At 34.0% G+C, this 23783-nt stretch overlaps 1 protein-coding gene across 5 annotated transcripts in view; it reads right to left on the reverse strand.

The window, feature by feature from the left end:
- raskol (Ras GTPase-activating protein raskol) overlaps nt 1-23783 on the reverse strand; it is a 350704-nt gene that overhangs the window by 52663 nt on the left and 274258 nt on the right. Inside the window, exon 1 of one of the 5 annotated variants that reach the window (XM_018446321.1) lies at nt 18135-20009. The exons of the other annotated variants lie outside the window; for them this stretch is intronic. Within the exon in view, the coding sequence (XP_018301823.1) occupies nt 18135-19011 (877 nt within the window). The 5' untranslated portion in view covers nt 19012-20009. Of the gene's footprint in view, nt 1-18134; nt 20010-23783 lie in introns of those variants that run through there. 5 annotated transcript variants of the gene reach the window in all.

A 23783-nucleotide genomic window follows, 5' to 3' on the forward strand; every position in this document is an offset into this window, starting at 1 on the left:
TAAAATAATTAAAATAATAAATTAAATATATTTTTTTCTTTTTTCGTGATTTCCTGCGAAACAAAGCAAAAAGGAGCATATGTCTATAGGACTTTTTTTCTTAGTTTTTTACTCCTCTACACGCTCCCGAAGTTTTGCCATTTAATTTGGAAACACCCTGTATATGTGTACGCACATATGGTTTTTTTAGCGTGAAATAATAATTTTATTATTCAAAATTCAAACAGCTGCTATTTTTGTTAAAAATAAAATAAAATCTAAATCTTACTCTATCTGAGGAGAGAATTTAAGAATTTGTTTTTTTAAATTGTGATGGTTTTGACGGAGTTATGAGCAATCAAAGTCAAAATATTCTTTTATTTAATTCGCAACAACTTGCAGTAACAAAAAATCGTAAGGACATTTTTTAAAAACGATTTTATATGGGAAAACTTTAAATTTTTACATTCAAAAATTTTTGTAAATTTTTTTGGACATGTAACAGGCCCACAAAATGAAGAAAAAATTTCCCATTTTGTTTAATTTGTAGTTTTCTATATGTAAAAATTATAAAACTCACATAAATTAAAAAATATAGTAATCATTCGAAAATAGAGATTTCAAGCTTTAAAACTTTTTTTGTAATTTAAATTTCATTCATTTTTAACAAAATTTCGTTTGAACTTTGAATAATAAATCGGGCATGAATTTTTGCACTCACCCTATACCTTAAAGATTTAACTTTTATTTATCATTAAAAAATTAATATTAATTTAATAACACAAGTTATTTGCAGAGTTGTGCAATAACAAGAGGTAGAGTATATACAAGAACTGTATAACTGTTTCATTATTATAATTATAATTTTAAAGAAATATCATATCGATATAAATAAGAATAAATGGCGTTGTATTATATTTACGCATTGATATGTTTATTTACTATTTTTTAATATAACTTTTGACCTCATAAACATGCTATTACACAGAAAATTTTTTGGGGTTCGCTTTACTTATACTTATAAGTAAACCGCTCACCGCTTGCTTTACTTACAACTTTTGTTAGGAACTTATATTTGGAAAATTAGCATAGGAATCATAAGATTAAAAAATTATAATTATTAGTAAATGTTCATAAATAATAAATCAGTTTGCTTCGTCACAGATTTTTCAACATCATGATGCTACGTCATAAACGCGAACGAAGAAATTTAATTCGCGATGTCTCTCGTGTCCAATCACTTAATCGTGAATGTGCTGCAAAACATCGCAGCTAGCAATCTCATCGTTACGCGACCGTGAAGAATCTAAGAAGGCTAAGTTTAACAGCCAGTTAATTAGATTCGTAATTAATAGAAGCACGCGTGCTCGTTCCGCTGACGGATAAACAGACAGTGTGAGAGGCTGCGAAAATTTTTAAATGCGACTTTTCCCAGATACGTATGACGATCCACTTTCTCAGCTGAACGCATCGACGAACTTTTTGCAAAGGAAAACCGGTATATTTTAATAACGCTAATCTCGCTGTAATATACATGTATTATTCATCGCCACTTTTACAACATTCACGCGCTGCTTTTGCCGGATGTCCTACTTCTGTTGCTACTGTTGTACTTTTGCATGTTGCACTCACCGCGCAGCTTCATTCACGGACGCACGAGTCATGTGTAATTTTTAACATGATTTTGTCCTCGATCGAAGATATTGAGATTACATACAGAGATGATGTATACAATGGGAATGCAGTTCTGCGGTTTAAAAGTTATTTAAATGTTTTAAAAGTACAAGAATAAAAGTGTTATTTTTAAATACAACGCTACTTTTTTTTTACTTCTAAGTATTAGCTTAATGATGAACGTTATTAATAAGATTTATCATCAAGAGTAATTTAAATTGCAAAGAAGACTATAGTTTTACAACACAGGTATGTGATTCCTTACTATTTCTTATCAGAAAACGAGACAAATATTTCTTTGAAAATTGCTTATCGATGATAAATCTTATCTGAGGAGATGTTCGTGAAGGAGAAAATATATTGGTTTTGGGGCGAGAACTCCGAAAATTGCGTTAGAGAAAGAACTTTAAATAATCCTCCAAAAGCTTGATATAATGCTTGATGGAAAAGAATGACAAGAATATAAATAAACAAAAATAATAAACAAAGTTTATTTTTACAGAGACACAGATATATAAGCGATGTAAATCGAAAACGTAATTATTGTAGACGCACATTTTTAATTATTATAATAAATTATCATAAGCGATCAGATCAAGTTGAAAATATGCTGTATTGTAAAATTTGTATAAGATATTTTATATGTTTATCACTACTTGGCATCTATTCTATTTAAAATAATAAGAATCATAGACTGTTTAACATATTTTTAAACTATTGAAATTTTACTATATCTTTTAGTAAAATAAATCAAGCATATTTTATATTTTATTATGGAAATATTAATAAATCAGAGATAATTATATAACATTTTTTTAAACATTGTGTTATCCCACAATTACCACAATTTTCAGGCAAGTTCCAAAAGAAAATTCCCTCCGTATATCCTGTCGACAAAGTAATTAATACAATTAATGAACTAAAAAAATCATTGAAATATGAAGTAGAAAAAAAATTCGATTAAATTCGATATCTATATTCAAATATTAAATAGTATTAATAATATACATATTTAAAAATTTAATATATAATATATTAAAAATATTGTTGTTTTCTTTTCAATATTTATTATATACTTGAAAGCATTTTATTTGCGAGGAATCTAAATTAGGACATCGCGATAAATATTTTCTAAAAAATCACACGGCGTTTCTGACCTAGTAATTAAGTTTCCCTCTAACAAATTCCCAGCTAGATGACATCGAAGGATCGGTTTCTGGTTTGTGACGGAGAAAAAGGGACAGTCAGGGTCGTTACTCTCGGCGGATGACGAGGCAGGAGTTCACGGGTCTTCGTCGGAGTAAACGTGACTCATCCGCGCGCCCTAAGGAGAGAACTAAGAAACGTAGTGAGGAGGAAAGCAATGTTCTCTATGTCGAAGCTGACTGGAGAGTACATCCAGACGCGAAAGTCGATTCACGCTCTTGGATTGCGGTAAGAACATGATCATCGCAAATCGAGTGTTTCGTTTCGCGTAGTACCCTCGATACTGCGAGAATTATTGTAAACGAAATAGACCAGGTGTTTTCAACATCCTATACATAATAAAATTATTATTATTATTATTAATATACATAAAATACATGGATTCTTAATAGATTTATATTTACAGCGGTCGAAGCTAGACCTTTAATGCTTAAATAATTCAATGTGAATTATATTTATACTATAGGGGAAACCGGGGCCCCATGGATCACGGAATACCATGGGTCATCGATTGTTTAACATAATCTAGAATGTTTAAATTCGTACTACTGGTACAATACGACTCTTACTTCGTTGCCCATATTTTTATCTAGATTTTTTATCTAGGTGGTAGTGATTAAATTCCATTTTATCGAAAAGTATCGTTCATTAATGGTTTTCGTGGTGCAATAGTAACTTTTTAACCGCATAAAAATGTTTTAATATTGCTTTTGTAGTAGAAGATACATGTAAGATAAAGTGCAAGTTTCTGCGCATCTTTTCTCATTTTACTATGTTACAAGTAATAATCTAACGTTTATTTTTTATCGTTTTCTATTATATGTATAATTAAATGTATAATCGGGTTACCAAACGTTGAGTGAAATAATTTCAAATATTCAGGTAATAAAAGCAAACATAATTTTATCTTTACAAATATTTAGTGAGTATTACCGTTAGTAATACCGTTTGGTAATATTTACTAAATACAAGTAAAGGTATTATAAAATTATGTTTCGTTATATTACCTGCACATTTGATTGAAATTATTTCATTCAACATATTGCTTTTGTAGTAGAAGATACATGTAAGATAAAGTGCAAGTTTCTGCGCATCTTTTCTCATTTTACTATGTTACAAGTAATAATCTAACGTTTATTTTTTATCGTTTTCTATTATATGTATAATTAAATGTATAATCGGGTTACCAAACGTTGAGTGAAATAATTTCAAATATTCAGGTAATAAAAGCAAACATAATTTTATCTTTACAAATATTTAGTGAGTATTACCGTTAGTAATACCGTTTGGTAATATTTACTAAATACAAGTAAAGGTATTATAAAATTATGTTTCGTTATATTACCTGCACATTTGATTGAAATTATTTCATTCAACATTTGGTAGCTATAACTCTCTTTTTAGTGCAGATATACTGTTAGACATCAAAGGAGTAGTGGTAACCCAATACTTTGAATTAAGTAACATTTTGTTTAACTTCCATGATATTAGAATGTAAATCAATCCATCTCAGTAGTTACTTTCAAAGTAAACAACGTCTATATCTCAAAACGTATGCATTTAGTAAATAACAAACTGAATTTGAATCAAATTTAATACACATTTTCTTAGATTAAATTGTTTAACTCCATTGTTTTAGTTAAATTAACGCTATATTGAGTAGAAGTAGACCATAGAAATAATACAAAATAACTCAAATTATGCATGATATAAATTGATATTATGAATTTAATAGTGTATAAAAATTTTATTTTAACAACTTCTATGTATCAAACTTTGAATAAAGGTTAGTGCATATTTTAGGAGTAATCTTTAATTTGATATTTTTTATCATAATATTCAAGATCTCTAGCTGCATTTTATAATAGTACATATATTAAAAATCATGAAAATCACGATCAAAGTAATAACGTGATATAAATCAACTATGTCATGCTATTTCTGGGATTCAATAGCATCATCTTTCTAAATAAACTATCAGAAGGGCACGTCGGATCGATTCGGTGAATTATGCAGATGCAACGAGAAAGGGGTGTGGCTGATAGGATGCAGCATCGATAGGATGACGCTCGCACAAACAAGGTGCGACAAAGCTCGAAAAAAGTTTAACTTTAACGGTAGTGAGCCGCAGAACCATAGGGACATTCATCTAGTCACGACCCGTGCCATAAAGTAGCTTTTAAAGTGATCGAAAGGGAGATGGAAGGGCGGTGCAGTTGTGCTGTCACAATGGGACATTTTTGCGGATTAAGGCGCTCTTTATATGCTCATTGTTCACGAATCAGGCCCAACCATCTCTGTGCGTATACATAGGTGACGAAGGCAATTATGTAGGTCGCGCAACTCTTTTCCGTGAATGAAAATCCTAACAATGGAGGATGATCCTTATCGAGTAACGTAATTATGCAAATTAATACGGAGGCTCATTTCGAGGCGCGAATTTCAGATAAGTCAGATAGTGTGATTTGAAGCAGACAAAGGTGTAAAACGTCACATTTCTCACATCTCGTGACAATAAGCTTTTCAGAAGTTACGGAAATCGACAGCTGCATTGTGTATCTTTGTATGTTTCTTCCTTTTTTAATAATCAATTGAGATTAGATCTTTCTTTGTTAAATAAAAAATTATTGAAATACTTTGTCAAGAGTAACACTCATCTTACTTCATACTTTGGTTGCATCATTTTAGTTATAATTAAAAATAATAAACGTTATCTCTTTCTCTCTCTCTCTCTCCCTCCCCTATATCTACCGATGTTTCAATTTAGTATACTTTTGTAATAAAAAAAACGTTTTTATTGTGGTTCTCAAATTTTACCTATAATTGAAAAATATATTTAAGTTTTTATTTTTTTCAGAAATTATATATTGTTATGATAATTTTCCTAAGAAATATCTTGTCATTTCCAAAAAGAAGCATTCTTTCTAGATAAATGGATAATACACTTAATAATTAAATTAATTAAATTGAACTGAATATTGATCAGAATCATTGATAATGAAGAAAGCAGTGTTCGGACAAACGATGTAATTATCTTACAAATTGACAAATAATGATATTAATTTTGCCACATTTGACAGGAATGGAAATTCCACGGTTTTGCCAAGGCGGAAACTCGTCTCGTCGCTTCTGCGGTTTGCAATTCTCATGACAAGATGAAACGTCGCGCTGCAATGCTCTCGAGTGTGGAAAAGCAAACCGTGCGATAACAACGGCTGACAAATTCAACCGCAAACTTAATTAACTATCAATGACTACGTTCACGTACTATTACGGAAATGATGGACTCTCATTACTGAAAATAGGTCATACAAAATTTTTCGTTAGTGTAAGAATCCCGTACAACGACAATTTTCTAAAACATAATATGCTTTATACGTGTTATTTGTGCATATTATTTATCTTCTATTAAAGAGATTATGAGAGAAAATTATGATTTTATGAGACCATATCGAAATTGTTAATTACATAATTTTCATTGTAATGAAATATTTATAATAATATAGCAATTGTTTAATTAATACATCTTAGCGCGCGTGTGTGTTTAAGAGGAAAAAATAAAAAGTAACTTTCTGCTTATAAATTATATAAAATCCTTAACGAAAAAATGAAATACCGATGATGAATAGTGATTGATGATGTTGACCTAAAAACGTGGTTAAGTTAATATATTCTCACAAAAAGTGATAACGTTTCGAATAATTACAATTCCCACGATATTGCGTGATTCGATTTGGAGGTCATGATGACTCATGTGAAAAAAATTACGACGGCATTGTGTAATGCGATGATCGCGAAAGTAGAAAGTATGACGCGTTGATTAATGACAATCGTGTGATTAATTGCGCTAATAAGTTATCGCGCGCGCATACTCATCGCTAATCAGCTGTTGTAATTAATCGGCAAGTTCGTTGCTCCGCGCAAATAAATTCGCGGTGTTTCTAGTATATACATGTTAATCACTGTTAAATTCATGATGTCAAATTATACCCAATTAGAGTTGCAAACAAAAGTTGTATTTATTGCTTAATTATAAGTATCAAAATAAATAAAAACAAATAAAATATCATTTGGAAAAAGTTTTCCCTGCAATTGTTATTTTTAAAATCTTTTAGGTGACAAATCTTGGATTATTCATGTATAACAAATGATGACATAACAACAAAAAGGTAAGCACCATTACAAATTCAATAGATCAGAATAGTTAATTCTGTACCGTCATTGTATCAGATTTCGTAATGCCTGCAGATTTTTTTCTAGTGGACCGTGCTTCCTTTTCAGTCAAGGTGACATGTAAATTTTACCAGTTTTACCCCCGCGTAATTTAACGCTCAATTCTGCCGCTAACCTCGTAGTAAATTGCTATTTCAATTGATCGTGTCCTCGACAATGCATTTGTGCCGACCATTAGTTAATGGCATTTGACTGCATGGTAGGACATGTATATCGGCACTTTTTTGCAGAATCCATTGCAACCCGACGTACGCCCATCACGCATTCGCCTGATGTCACTTCCGGCAGCTCCATCCAAACGCAAGGAAAGGACGCTTCGTGCCAATTACGCCGATTAGATACGACTTGTCAATATTTCGGAGCAATAAAATAAACTGTTTTAAAAATCGATCACCTTTCTCTAAAGAAATCAATTTTTAAATAATATACATACATATACATACATATACATGATCTTTTTCACGATCATCTTTCAAATATTCAATATCTCAACAATCCTTTTTATATAAATTCTGTTTTTTTTTATACCAAACAATAAACAAAATTAATTTATAATGCAGTGAACACTACAGCGTTCTCGAGGTTATTGATGGTTATCGTTGCGTCATGTCCGGTAAACCGCTTTGAACTTGATAATGTTAGCTACTGCTCCATGAAACACAAAGTGGATCATTTAGAAATGAGATGGAAAAATGTGTCGCGATACACAATCGTATCATATCGCCGGCGATATGTTTTGGCGGGATCCTTTTTCTAATGCGAACAATGCTTAAGTTCACTGACACGTGCCACAGACACGCTAGGTATATTAAATTAGTTACACCATGTAACAGGTTTTTGAAATTTTGTGGACTTATATTGCAAAAATAATAAACTGTAAATTTCATAACAATGAATAATATTTCACAAATAAAGAAGGAAGTTATATTGATACAAAGTGAATCTAAATTCATTTTTGCTTGTTTCTAAGCTTTATTTTTATTCTTATATATTATAATTCTTATAAATCATTCACTAAAAGGATATATTTGTTATTTTTAAATAAAAAATATTTTTAAATAAATTATAAAAGAAATTTACTGAATAAACAATCCGATGGTTGACTTTTAGATCGCTTTATTTGTCTGCGTTGCAATGCGTCTATCTTCCCCTATCTACGTCGGAAAACTAGAGTGTAGCAACCGGGAAATTAGCATATTTATTGTCGAGTTGTATGGCTTAGAGACGTAAGAGTAAACGAGGGATTCTACTACGCGTCACGGGATTTCTATCTTCGAGAGGAAAGGCATAGTCACATTTGCATACGTCAACCTCATCTCTGTCAATCATTTTCCGTTGAATTCTCCACGTGGGACGTCCTATACATAAAACGTCTATACCGAGTGGTGCATTGTTGACGGTCAATTTGCATTTAACATTAATTAGCCAACTTTGATCTTTGGTGTTCATACGTGCAATCGATGAACAAGACAACCAAGATCGACGCTAAGTACAACTGGCACACATTGATTCGCTGTGCCGATCAGAGTTCAGTAGGCCGGTCGCGGTACTGAATATACGGAAAATCGCGCGTCGGAGAGAAGCACATGTGTAGAGAAATGATCAGCTTGAGAGTGACGTTCGCACGTGCGTATTTACTGCATACACACTTCCGTATTTATGGATTTACAAGGTTTGCTATAGAACGACTGAGACGTATCAAAATATACAAATAGCGCAAATAAATTTGATAAATAATAAAATAATACGATATTAAATAATATAAAAAATAGGAATACAATAAATATAGTTATGCTTACCATTATAGTTTCACAAATTAATGACATCGCCACAATTAAATTAATTTTTTATATAAATGTAAAAATATAATCTTCTAAAAATAAATTTGATAGCTGATGACAATGAAGTCGAGTTATGCTCGTGTGGAGTTCAATCGATTGTTGCAGATATCGATTCGTGTCGCGATACATAGGGAGCAGAAATATATCTTTGCGGTATATCGATAATTTACATCGTTTTCCCACCTGAAATAAAGAGAGCTGTTTTAATCCGTGACCTTTCTCGATAACTGTTTTAGCCACGCCCTATTTCCACGACGATAGCGAAATCCTTCAGTATATCGCTTGATTTAAGATTTGCTCAATGAATCGAACTAAATCGATCGTGACTGTCGCATATTCCCCCAGTTGATTTTATCTATCGTCTATTTAAATAATGCGTGTCCATCTCATGTCAGCAGTCATGCTTTTACATTTTAGATTCCTATAGGTATCATATTTTTACTTACAAACTTTTTTACTACTTGAGCCATATTACATTATGTATTTTATGTACTTTTATTATAATATAAATAATAATTAATAATAAGTTATTTTTCTTCCAAAGAAAAGCTTTGAAGACATTTAAAGTCTCAATAAAAGGAATTGATATATAAGATTGATAAACATCCATCTAATCCAGATAACAAATTTTCGATGAAAGAATGCTACTATTGTTCTGTACCGAATTCGTGATAATTTTCCTACGAGAAATTCGTTCATTTCTTAGGAAGATAACTGCGATAAAAAAATTGGCAAATAATCGGGTAAGTATTAAAAAATAACAGGTTTCGTTACCGACTTTTGACATGCACAGCAGCGTACTTCGATCACTCGCTGTTCTCACGCACCAACCACCACCGCCGCGGGGCGAAAGGAAAGAAATCCGCTCACTTCGTGTAATTGTGGTCTGTCGACTGTTAGCTTGCCTTGACTAACAGAACTTTGCTCTAACATTGAGTTGCAACGTGAATCGGTTATATAAATACATATAAAGAGATTCTAATGTGTTATTGATAGCTATCGATAAAAAAGTAAGAAATGTAAATATATGTAAAACTCATAAGCAATTGAATATCAATGAAGTATGAAAACTTTTTCTGGATATTATTATTGTTTTATCTACTTTTACAATATTTATTGTTAAAAATCTTTAATAGGTAAAACATTTTATGTCCAATTTCTACATTATAACTTTTCGATATTCGTCATTCTATACACGGATTAAAAAGATTTACGAATTGATAGAAAAATTGATAGATTCAAGCTTTCTCGTCCATATGAAAACTGTAAATGAAATCAGAACGAGTCAATCGCGAAATCGATCGTGAGAAAACGAAAATGAGTCGTTAAAGAATCTCTAACTTCTTTTCTGAAAACAGAATCAAAGAATCTCGCCATGCTGGGAAATCTGATGGGAATAGATTTCCAGCATATTCTCACGTTCGGTCGTTCGTGGAAGACACTCTAGAATTCAATTCAGTCTATTCTTGTTAATACTGGACAGACACATGAATTTCTCGAAATAACTTCATTTCTCTTCCATGTAATATTTTATACTTCGTATTATGTTTTAAAATAATAAAGCTAATATACACATTAAGGCACAAAGTTTAATACTTTTTGATACTCGAATATAATCGTAATTTAATCGGCATGCGTTGATGCCGTAACTTGTACTGTCTACGATAAATGTTATATTTGAATTAGATACCATCAAACAAATGGTAATCAACGATTGAAAGTTTAATTGGTGATGTGTAAACTATACGACGGTATGAAAGGCCATGAGTTAAACTGGTATCAGTTGTAATTAAGTAACATCGTGTCGAAATTGTTTCACAACGAGACTCACATTAAGCAATACGCCTTGAAGAAATCTGGTTCAGTATCGCACACGAAACTTTTAGTCAATGAGACGCCGTTAATATCTACCATGAGGTTTTGCGAGTTCATATAATCGATGACGTCATTATTTCCTAATGTCATTGATATATCCGTTATCACAGCTAAACTAACATGGAATATTAATTTCAAAATGAAAAATTCAATCACGAATGGAAATCTATATAGGCTAGAGGAAATAATAACATTTTGAATGAAGTAAAACTATAAACTTAGAATGTTAAAACATTTTACAATTTTGAATGATCTCTTTTCTATTAACAAAAATTCTTATAACATTAAACATTTTTAAAAAAAATTTATTGTATATATATATATATATATGCCAATGTATTTGGGAAGCTTTTTAGAAAATAAATCGAAAAAGCGCTATTAATTTCGCGTGAATGCGTCGTTGAACCACTAGTATTCCTGCATCAACATTTTTACAACAGAAAACATTTGCGTGTTATACTCCCGTTTAATCTCATGTCTCTTCCGAGTGAGTGATTCAGTGAGTTCCCCATTTGTGCAAAAACGGAAAGGGAGAAAGAGATTAGAACGGAATTTTCATCTCGCAACGGTTGCCAAAATAAAGTTACCATTTGCGGTTTCATCGTAATGGTAATTTTTCGTGGAGACAAGACAAGCCGAGAGACAAGCGGCGGAAGTAGAACATGAATCGAAGAAAAAATAATCCGATCAGATCTCTTAAATACGCATTTGCAAGATCGATTAATGGGATAAACTTTTTTTACGTGAAAACTCAGAGAGCGTCAGAATAAATACAAAAAATCGCACTCGTGTCATTGTGCGAAACGCAACGAAATCCTGAAAGCTCAGAGAATAAACGAGATCGAACGGTGGCGGCGCGATATCTATACTTTTTCTACCATGCCATGCAATATGGTCCATACAGCAATATCATGCGATACCGACCTTATGGTGTTTTTGTAAAGCACGCTTATCATATACGTCATAAGTTGTATAGAGAAGCAAATTCATGAAAAATCTATTTCATTTATTATTATTATAACAAAGAATTTTATCTTAAATGGTTTTCAAAATAAATATTTGCATTTCACGCGCCAAAAAACGAAATATGTATCGATATATAATAAGATTTAATTATTTAAAAGATTCAGAATAAACAGTAACTTTTATAACCTATTTTTTTTAACACGAAAACATATATATATATTAATTAAATTCTTGTCAATTTTTAAAAGATTGATTGATTTATAAAATCATTGCTATTATTGAATTTTCTAATTTTTTTAATTAGTCATAAATAGGGATGAATACACTAAAAAAAAAGATTGGCTGCTGCAGCAAATTAGATGGTAAAATATGGCATAGCATTTTTAATTGGCTGCAGCAGCCAATTTTTGGTTGCAACAACTAATTTTTGGTTGCAACAACCAATTTTTGGTTGCGTTAGCCTAACCGCAATGTCAGTATAAAATTTCGATAGCCTAATACAACCAAAAATTGGCTGCAATTGGCACCAAAAACAGCAGCAGTCAATCTTTTTTTTTCAGTGTACCTATACTCAACAAGAGATAGCAAAGAAAATATTAAAAGTATTGTATATATATATATATATATATACATATATATAAAGAGACAATGTCTGTATGCCAGAGAAGTTTGGTCGAGCGAACTATAATCACGGTGACTTTTTCTTTCGATTTGGACTCGAGGAGGGCAGGTGGTTGAACGAAAGGCCACTATATAAGTAGATTCTCAAAAATGTCGATGCAGGTCCCTGGATTGCAATCAACGCGATTTGCAAACGGTGGGGATCCTCTGTCGTTAGCAGTCACGTTCCAACTAGTTGGTCACAAAAATCTCGGGGACCACATTCCTGTCAGGTTTATTAATCTTGTCAACCTTCGTCAAAAATAGCATATACTTTATATTATCTCAACAACGATATCAAAACAACTAAATGCACAATTTATTACAAATATTAAGAAGACAACTAAAAAAAATAAAATGTTCTGTGTAATTTAAAAAAAATATTGCATTAAAAATAAAGTAAATCTTTTTTCCGATTCTTTTATTTTTTTAATATATCATAAATTAATTTTGTAACATTAAAATGTAGCTAATAAAAACCTTAATAACTACATCTTAATACATATTTTACAGAATATTTAAAAATATAATTAGAAATGGTTTCTTGCAAGTAAAATTTAAAAGTAAAAAGCAATGAAAGCCATAATATTCATTATAGTTCTTGCATTCGTTTACTGGATAAACTCTTGTTCTTATACTTGCTTAGCTACGGCATATATAGCGGGAGATGAACGGAGAGTAATGACTCGTTTGAACAACTTATGAGTCAATGCGTGTAATCCTCCGGTTCTTTAATTAAGATGATCTTCGGCCGACGAGAAATAAAAGGCATGCGGTGGCGGGCGTCGCGATGCAATTTCTGCCGTCCTAACGGTACCGACGAATTCGTCGACAGAATCGCAAAATTCGATCTTCTGCTCTTTCTCTCCTCTTTGTATCGGCCTGATTTACGAGGCCACCGCAAAAACCTTCTCGTTCATTTCTGTCACTCAACCTGTCCAATTTACCGCACAATTTTCAACATATAACTACGCGGATAGAATCTATGATAGGGTCTACTAGTGATTGACGTTCCTAGTTCTCTTTAAATTGAGCAAATTATGTTTTACGAATTGAGAATATAGAAATTTCATAGTCACAAAACAAAATTGTTAACTCCAGACTCTTAAGTATCGGTTGAATTCACATTCTATAAACATGAAGCGATATAATATCCGAGGATATACTTTATTTTCAAATTTTAAACACTGCGTGAACTTGATTCCATTGGAACATAAATCGACTTTTTCCTCAATTGCATTATTAATATTATTCTAATACAATAAATTGAATTTTATATTGAAATATAATGTTCACGATAATGTTCATTATGTGATAAAAATAATAGCACTCCGATGTCAGTATATGGTCATAAAAATGTGTAGGTAGAGCTAAAAAACTTTGTTGAGTACAGTTTGCAATCTACTAGTCGTAGTATAAATCATTCTAAACTTGGCGATAAAACCTTCGCTACGTCCATCGCGTTTATTTCATTCGTGTGGTAACGTAAACGTAATTTACCACTTTGCCATTCTTTTGGTGAATCTATTGCGCTGCACCATTTCCTACTTCCCGACAAAATTAGCATAGAGAGATCGTGACGCTGGAGAGAAGGTGAAACAGTCGTGGAGCAGTAAATGGCATTGAGAAAACGGCGCGTGGCGTGTCGCAACGACGCTTTCGTGAAACCATGCGGCAGATTCGTTGATGTTGGTTTCGTTTTATCGGCACGTCGGAATAATTTCATAAGTTTAGAACCGATGCAATAAGCTCTGGCAAAGTAGATTGTGGATTTAGACAACGTGAGATCGCTATGAAATGTCCATGTGAAACGTCTTACACTTTATTTATGTCCATATGAAACGTCTTACACCTCTTTCTCTCGCTACATTACGATTATATCGGATATCTCTAGAGACAATTTCTGCCTTCGTTTGAGAGCTTGTGACACGCGATGGTGACCTAAGCAATCTTTATATCAAAACGTTTGGAAAATGTAAAAAATATTGCTTAAAAATTTCTTAATTAAAATTTTATATATAATAGTATATACGAACTTGGAACCGTTCAATGCGTTATCTGTTTAGATACAATTTTTTGTCTTTTATATATGTATAAATTATAGTTTATTAGAAATATATTTAAATATATATAAATAAACTATTTTAGGAATTCTTTTTAAAAGATAAAATATCTAGTGCATAATATAGTAAGTTATATAGACATAAGTATTGATATGTATCTAATATACGCGAATGTTTCATTATCTGAAGAAAACGTAATTGAAAATAAAGCTAATTCTTGCGTAACTCATCAAAGTAAGATCCTCTTTTAAAAGGCAAACACGTGCTCTTCTCGGAATAAAAATAAACGAGACGTACGAAGGTGCCCTAGATCTGAATCAACGAATCATCTTTTAAACATATACTTCTTTAATTAGTCTTGAAATCGATTTTTTTTTAGCAGACATGTAAATAATCTAAAAAGTCATAAGCGATTAAAAACGAAGGAAAAAAAGAATTCTTTTTTCAAATACAGGATAAAATAATTGATGTTAATCATTTAATATTAGATTGAGAGATTTATAATTTAATGAATTAAAAAATCAATAAAATACTCAATATTAAAAAATTTAGGAATTAATCATAAATGACATAGAGAATCCAAAGTCAGATCTGGGACACTCTGTATTATATGCATATTCTTTTCGCTGATTCTTCGTTGTGTCATAATAAGATTCTCGGAAGCATTAGATCAGCCCTGTTAAATTTCGCCAATATATCAAGATAATTTTACGGAGCGAAGAAGAAAATGTGAGTAGACGCTCCATCATCTGCGGTACCAGAGTGTATTCGAGGGAAGATTTAATACGCGCGACCGTGTGTACTTATTCCGATAACCGTGTTTAGCTGTGTATGCTTTGCATTTTTCACAATTAACTCGAGGGAAGGAGGACACGCAGATGTGAAATGCGACGATTCATTCGCCGCAGTTTGAATTAGATAAAGCCTTGTCGCTTATATTTTAGCTCTTTTGATCTCTAAACCGTAAATTATTTAATGTAAGACTCTTGCTTTATTTATAATGTGAAACGCAATCTACAATTTGGAGGGCTCGAACGAAGCATATTTCTTGAAACAGAGATTTGCAGTAAATCAAATTAAATCCTTTCGCGAACTTTCTTTCCTACGAAGTATATTTCACCAATAATAAAAAAAGTTGAAAAAAGTGGAAAAAAGAAAGTTTACTATAATGAATATGTTTCGACAGATAATTTAATATTCATTTAACGCTCGTTAATTATTGTTATTTTAATATATTTAAAAAATACTCTAATTATGGAGCATTTTATAAAATAATAATTTTAAGAATGATTTAATAAATGATTTCAGTATTGAGATTGTTTAGAAACATATAATATTTATCTCCATCTAATTGTAAGATAAAAAAAATAATTTTGTTTATGTAGATGACAAATCAAATAAGAAATATATTGAAAATGATATGTGAATGTTGAGATCACTATATAATGTTTCCGCGTACGCATGTTTCCGCGTAAATATTATCATCGCCTGCAAAAAGCTGATATATTATCAAGAAAGATATGACAATGCGTAACGCTGTTTCGCTTGCGTGAATAATCATTATGCACATATGCTTCCCTTAAAAGTCCCACGAATCTTTCGGTGATAAACGTACTCTGTAATTTTGCGCTATGTAATTACGATTAGTATACTACGGCTCGTAAAAGTTTTCTTTCAATCGCCATGTTTAGACTTTTAGAGTATAATATCGAGTGAGTACACTTAAAACTGAGTGCAACAGTGTATACAATCCTCCACAAACTAGAATAGTTAATTCTTTTCTTCTCGATTTTACATGTTAGAGATAATAAAAGAAAAAAATTTTATTATAGTTTACGTTACAAGAAAGCAACAGAATTATTAACGCACATAATTTTTCGAAATTTTCAATTTAAAAATGCAATGTTAGAAAAAAATTAATAAATCGGTTTAAGTGTATATCATAGTTTTTATACTATTTAAAATTAAAATAATTTTTAATTTTACTGCAGATGTGTGTAAAAAGGATTTCTTTGATAATCATGGGATAAGTATAACGTTTAGACAGTCATAAAGCATTTTCAGAAGTGAATAACAGGTCTGCAGTGTTTACCTAAGATCTTATTAAGCGAATCTTCAGAATCAGTTACTGATAAAACTTTCGATCTCCTCGTAAATCTTGCTATGCTTCTAAATGCAGCTTTGGGAACAGCGTAACGTATAATTATTGCGCAATTATCAAGTCGAAAACAAAAATCGTTTAGGGGCTGAGGCTGACGTAAGAAACCGTGCGGAAGTGGCTAATTAACACTCGTTGCTTACTCGCTTAAACCGGTACATCCGGTACTGATTTATTTGAAGATCATTCCAGCGATTTTAAGTACTGATATGATTGATCTCGCGAGTACGTTACTCTCTAAATCTGAATTAGTGGTTAGTCACTAATTACCCAGTGGCATACTTGGCACTGATAATCAGTAAAGTTCAACTAAAAAAGGAAGAATGTTTGAATGTTTATATAACTAAAATATTGATATTTGCATATTAATTTCAATCTTTCAATACCATATTCATTGAATTTATGCACTAAAACAAGGTTAGTTAGATCACATAATAAAGATCAGCTTGGTTAGGAATCTTACATTTCATTTACTGATTACCAGTGGCATACTTGGCACTGATATCAGTGATTATCCACTGTTTCAGATTTAGAGAGTACTATTAAATATCTTACTATCCACTTACTAAACGTAGATCTCATATCGCTTCGGCTCATTATAATAACATAATGTTGCAGTAGGATAATTAATGACAAGTATGTATAAATGCAATTAAATTTCTTCATGGTCCTAACGTTACCTTAATATTCTCGATAAAAAGGATTTCTTTAGATATATTCGTAAAAAATATACGTGAGCGAGTTAATAACTAACTTTAATTTTTACCACTTTGATTGTCGAGGTCTAAATTAAAGTTACTTATTGACTGACCTATCGTACATAAATCTTTTTTATCAATAAGATTATCTTGATAAAATTCGTTTGAACTTTTTGTACTAAAAAAAATCGAAAAAAAATACTTCTTTCAAATTTTAGATAAAAAATATTCATATATGATTTTAAATGATCGTACAAGCAAAAAAGTATTTTGCTGTTCCAGTTAGAACTATAACTGTTTTTTTGTATCTGATAGAAAATTATCTATCATACGCATAGAATTTATAACACATAAATCTAAATTCTATCTCTGTCATCTATATGACTATATGCAATACATATACAATATCGCAGTACTTGCTAGAAATTTATTTTAGCTATTTTTCGTATATTTATTATTATATTAACTTATTGTTAGATAATTTTCACTATAATTGCAAGATAACTTTTTTGAGTGTAGTTTAGCTGCTCACTATTTCTAGTGAAATATTTAATAGATATATAACGACCTATAAAATCGCTCCAATGATTCAATGAACTACTTTCATTACATAAATCAACATCAATCTGGAATCACATTGGCATAGTAATTAGCATGATGTTTAGCATAATTATGCTAAACAATATACATCTTTACCACATATTTAATTTATTGCATCGACGATTCGGATTGAGAATCTACATGCGGTGTGTTAATAAACCGGAAAGACTTGTTTGTCTACCTGAGTGTATTCCGCCATCGATATCGGCGTCCTCGAAGACGGACGACTCGACGCATTCATCATCAGCGACAGCGGGATCCTCGGTGGTTTCTTCGTTCTTGAATCTATCGTTATTTGCACGAACATCCGTTTTTTCGACGGTGCAAGGACTATCGACGGAAGCGTGCCTTCCGAGCCGTACCAACGTGCTGTTGCTCCTTGCCAACTTCGTGCTGTGAGTCCTACGAATCAGAAGATTCGTGAGAGTCGTATTCTGCTTGATCCTGGGCTCCTGATGGCTGATCCTGTGCTCGCGGCTGGATCCGGCCGACTTTGGAGCTGACTCGACGACGATTCTCGCCGCGGGTTTCTCTTCGGCATTCGTCGGCTTCTTTTTACGTCCGGCATCGTTCTCCACCTCGAAGCAGGCAATGGTGTTGTTCAAACGATTATCCTTCCTGTTGTTGGAATCCTTCCTGCCGGTGAACCGGCTTTGGAATCGCTCGATAGTCTTGAACGACCTCGTTCTCTCGACCTTCTTCCTCTGTTCCGTCTGACCATTGGACGTCGCGGGCGGCCGTTCGCACTTGGACGCCTCGAAGATCCTCGTCAACGACTGCACCTTCCCTCTCACCTCGGGTAACGTCTCATCTGCATTTCTCCTCGATGTAAAGCCATCATTGTTGCTCAAAGTGCGCGTAAGCGACCCGGACGTTGGCGTCTTCGACGTATTGCCGATGGGAAAAGTATTGCAGGCAAATTTTTCACAACTGCCATCTGTTGAATGGCCTTTAGTCAACTTTGCAATCGGCTGCCGCACCGGCTCGCTGCCGTCCAATGGCACGTAGAACGTAGATCGCCGCTTTGGCGACTCTTCAGGATTCTCAGCGGTCAGCATGTCTTCGCATTTCCCAAATCTTCTCAAAGCGATGTGGGATCCACGTGTAACTCACGGAGCAAATTGCGTCCGATTATCGTGAGAAGCTATCATGCTTATTTGGCACGAATTATCAGTGCGTTTCAATTTCTCTTTTCACACGCGTCGAAAGGATGTCGGACGCTAAATTGTCAGTCGAGCTCTGCGCTTTTTATCTGTCACGTTCGTGTTGACGTTTATTTTATCTTGTGGCGCGTTGTTCGTAGTAAGTAGATAGCCACACGCATTGCGTCGGCTATCGACTAGGTCTCGATTGCAAAACGGTCCTCTCTCGATTGGCTCCAATTCGCTCTCCGACTCAGCGCTACCGCATTTTTGCGTATCGGGTGTCTCTTCGGTATCGATTGTGGGGCGCGATGTCAAGGGTAAGCTATCAAGATACTGGCAATGCTACGATAATGTGCCTCTTAGAATGCCCTCTCGTCCTCGCGGATGAACTCAAGTCACGTACGAGCTTCAGGGTCGTGGTAATAACAATGATTACATTTCTTCTTCTGTCTTCGTGCCTTTCCCTCTTGGATTTTCGTGACGGTCCTTTCGTCGGGTCCTTTCGTCGCGCTGACTTGTTCCTTTGGAATATTTCTTCGTCGCTTTTTCCCTCTCGACACTCGTGCTAAATATAGATAGACTATTGAACAGCGTATAGCCGAAACGAGTGAGAGAGAGAGAGAGAGAGAGAGAGAGAGAGAGAGAGAGAGAGAGAAAGAACACGTGCGTCGTTAAACCAAGACGAATATCAGCTGGCTGTGTTATCTACACCGATACTCGCGGATGATGCGAGGCGTTGAACTGTAAACGCGCGACTCTCTCGTCGTATTCTCTCCGTGGCGGCTTCTTCCGCAAAGAGCTAACTTTTACCTGTGTCTTGTTTAAGTTTGTTTTACGTTCGTTCGTGTGTACGTCTTCGTAACAGCGTAATTGTTTCTTCCACAAGAAATTCTTCCTTCATTCTCCTCCTAATCTTCCAATATTTCGTATGCATATATGTATTTTTTTATTTCTTTATTATATACTTTTAAATATATTTACTATGTATGTAATTTCTTTACGTTTTTTATTACGTAATTTTTAATTAAATTTGTAATTTTTTTTACCGAAACATGTATATATTTATCATTTATCGTTGGAGGGACATTTATCGACTATCTTATCACGTAATAAGGTTCTTGTTATTTTTTGTTATCTCGAAATGTGTTAAATTTGTATGGGAAAAAAAATTTTTTTATTTTTTGTCCAAACACTTTTTCTGTCGATATTTCTTATTTTCTATTTAAACAAATCTTCTGTTAAAATAAATCTTTCAGTATATCTGCTCCGAAAGAAAATCGTAGCTCACGTCAGAAGAAACAACGCAGGCTCAGCAAGAGCGGATGGGTCTAGCGAGGAAGATTCGCTGCAGAAGAAACCGATGGAAGAGGAGATGCAGCTGCAGATTGCAGGTGGAACTGGTCGAAGAATCTGCGACGATCGTAGAGAATTGCCGTCGGTGTAGATAGAACGTATGCCGTTGGAATTGTTGGCAAAGCCGGTCGAGATTTACGATCGCAGTGAACACTTCGAGTCTGTCAAGAGAAGTTGGGGGGGAAGGGTGGGGACTTGCAAGACGATTTATAGGAGTCTGATTATAACCTATTAAATTCGCTGAAGAAGAAAAAATGGAGTAACGCGCGTCGCAACGCGACTCCGGATTACGATCGAGAATCCGTCGATCATGGGAGATACACCTGTCGTCGATTATTCACCGAAAGTTTATTCCAAGGTTTATTCATGCCACAGCTTACGACGATTCCTCTGAGTTCCATGCATTCCGATACGTAGTGCATTCCACGTTCGGGCAGGAGGAAGAGCGATCGTCTCCCTGTTCACTCCAAGATACACCGCGTCGCGTCACACATCACAGAGATAAAACTCTTTTCTCACCGAGATACGATTGCATACCTTTCCCGATGCACGCGCACACACACACACATACACTTCACGCTGAATTTACGCTCGAACTATCCGCGATGATACGATTTACTACGTGCGGAGCACCGAAGCGACGCAATTCCGTCTTCGAGCGACAGTCGCACGAGGCTGCTGCGCCGAGAAAAGTAAGAGGTGTTCTCGCGAGTTGTGGCGATCCACAGCTGCCACGATCGCTTTTCTTACGAGCTCGCGAACAATTGCCCTTCCCTCTTTTTCTCACCGATCGCGCCGTAACGCAATCCACCCGCGCGAGTGGGAGTGAGTTTCTTTTACCGTCCGTTGTCGAAGGAACAAACGCGTTCTTCTGCGCGAGAAGCGCGTACGACAGCGTTGCGCGCGATCGGTCCGCACCGCGGACGGACTCACGGCTATCTGGCACGACGAAGCCGGACTTAATCCGAGCGTGCCATGAGCGCCTCTATCGGCGGCAGTCTCCTCGGAGCGAGTGAAAGAGAGAAAGAGAGGGTAAGAGAGACGGCCGACCTGTCGGAGGATCGGCGACGAATGCACGCGCGTCGCGACTGTACGCTGCACTCAACCAGACTTCCAGAAGTGCGCTCAGGACGATCCACGGTGAAGTGGTCGGATAAATGAAAGCAAATGTACTAGAAAATGACTTAAACCGTAAAACCTATCATTTTCCAAGGAAACAAAAACTGAAGATATGACGACTCTCTCTCTCTCTCTCTATTTGAAAAAAAACTACAGAAAAAACAAAGAGTTTTTAAATAAAAAAAAGTATAATTTCTTTCGTTTTTGTACTGTAAAACGGTGTAACTTTGACAAATGGTCTGTTTTCTGTTCCTGCACTAGACTGCTCTAAAATTCTCTTTCTCGCTTTCGACAAATATCAAATGTATATCTATCTCACTTTAAGTTCAAAAAGTGTACACTAGTCTAGCCACAGAAAACAGACCTATAATCAGGACAACATTGACCCAGCCAGGATAACTTTGGCTCAAATTTAGAAAAATATGCTTAGCACGCATTTCCGAAATTAGAACATAAAACGTTATAGTTTTGTTCGCGTCGCAAGTTCTAACATGTTCCAACATGCTCCTACCATACACTGAAAAAAAGATTGGCTGCTGCAGCCAATTAAAAATGCTATGTCATATTTTACCATCTAATTTGCTGCAGCAGCCAATCTTTTTTTTCAGTGATAAGCTCCTACTGACTCTACCAAGCGCGTTGGAGTGAGTAAGAGCTATGGTATAATAGGAGCATATTGGAACATGTTGGAGCATGCGACGCGAACAAATATTATATATTCTTATATCTTTAAGAAGGTCTTTAAGAAGGTTTTAAGACGTCTTATATCCCAATTTTGATAAGCATTCTGGGTATTATCACAATTTGGGCTAAAGTTACTCCATTTTACGATACGAATTTCCGCAAATGTAATATGTAAGTAAATTTTTTATACTGTAACTTTTAAAAACAAAAGAGAAGTAGATCAGAGTTGAAACGGCGCTTAGTGCTGCGTGAGAAAAAATCCAAGAATCGCTTCTGGCAAGTGTCAGTTTTAACTGACGACCAGCGAGGGAACTATTAAGAGTCGGACTTTAGAGCAAATTAAATAGAAGTATGCCACTGAAGTGAGCTCCGTTATCGTGAATCAAATCTATCAACTCACTATCTCGTAGGTACATAAGTACCTACTTCTCGACCTGATTTTGCGCAACAAAAAAATTTCTCCACAATTTTCAATAAATTGAAACAGAGATGTACAAGAATATTATTTATTTTCTACATGTGATCAGCGATATTGCAACAATGTGAAAGTGTTTTGCGGACGGATCACGAGTACCGCCTGTAGTAATTAAAGCATAACGATAACCAGGGAGGCAACTTCAGCTGCGGGATGTCTTACGTAACGACGCGCTAATTGTTACGCGGGCGTGCGATGTATAACGTTTCCATTATTTGAAATAGAAACCCTGATTACGACCTCGGGAGCTTAATGCTGTATACGCCAAACGAACTATGCACTTTTTCATAGTATTGTTGTACGTACATATGGAGTAGTAACGCCTAACATCATAGAAACAATATATCTTTTAAAAATAATAAAATAAGAAGTATAAGTGAGATACAAACTTATAATACTAACGATTTTTTTCATTGAATTACACTCGATATTATTTCATTTCAAATATATTTTTTCCTCGATTAGTTGCCGATTGATTAACTTTGAAATGCAATGACCGTTCTACCAGATACAGCGTGAATTCGGTGATACTTAAAAAAACGACAACAATTTTCTCCAACAAATAAAGTATACCTATCTAAGAAAATTTTTATGACTTAACTAAACTCACGTTCGTAACTGTTTCTTCGCCATCCTATTGTATCTTTCAAGTCGCTCCATTTCAAAATCAGTGTAAAAACCGATAATTTACGTCATTTTCATTTTCTGTAAAGCTGTTTTAAGAAAAAGTATCAGTAACCGTTTAAAGACTACAAATTTCAATAATTGACAATATTATCTTAAATTTATGTAGGTAATTACATGCTTGTTTTTTTACGTTAGCGTTTATACGTTTTGCGTTTCAATCGTAGAAAATAATTGCATTATTTATGTCCCATATTTTCCTTGAGAGAGAGAGAGAGAGAGAGAGAGAGAGAGAGAGAGAGAGAGAGACATTTACGTATCTCCACAAATTCTATTAAATTTTTTTGTTTCTGTCATAGTAACGATCATTAGTGGACAAAATTACTAAATATTTCAGTTGAGAAACAAATGATAAAAAGTTCAAGCTTTT

The sequence above is a fragment of the Mycetomoellerius zeteki genome, unplaced genomic scaffold, assembly GCF_001594055.1.
Source record: "Mycetomoellerius zeteki isolate Tzet28-1 unplaced genomic scaffold, Tzet1.0 scaffold179, whole genome shotgun sequence".
Lineage (NCBI taxonomy): Eukaryota > Metazoa > Arthropoda > Insecta > Hymenoptera > Formicidae > Mycetomoellerius > Mycetomoellerius zeteki.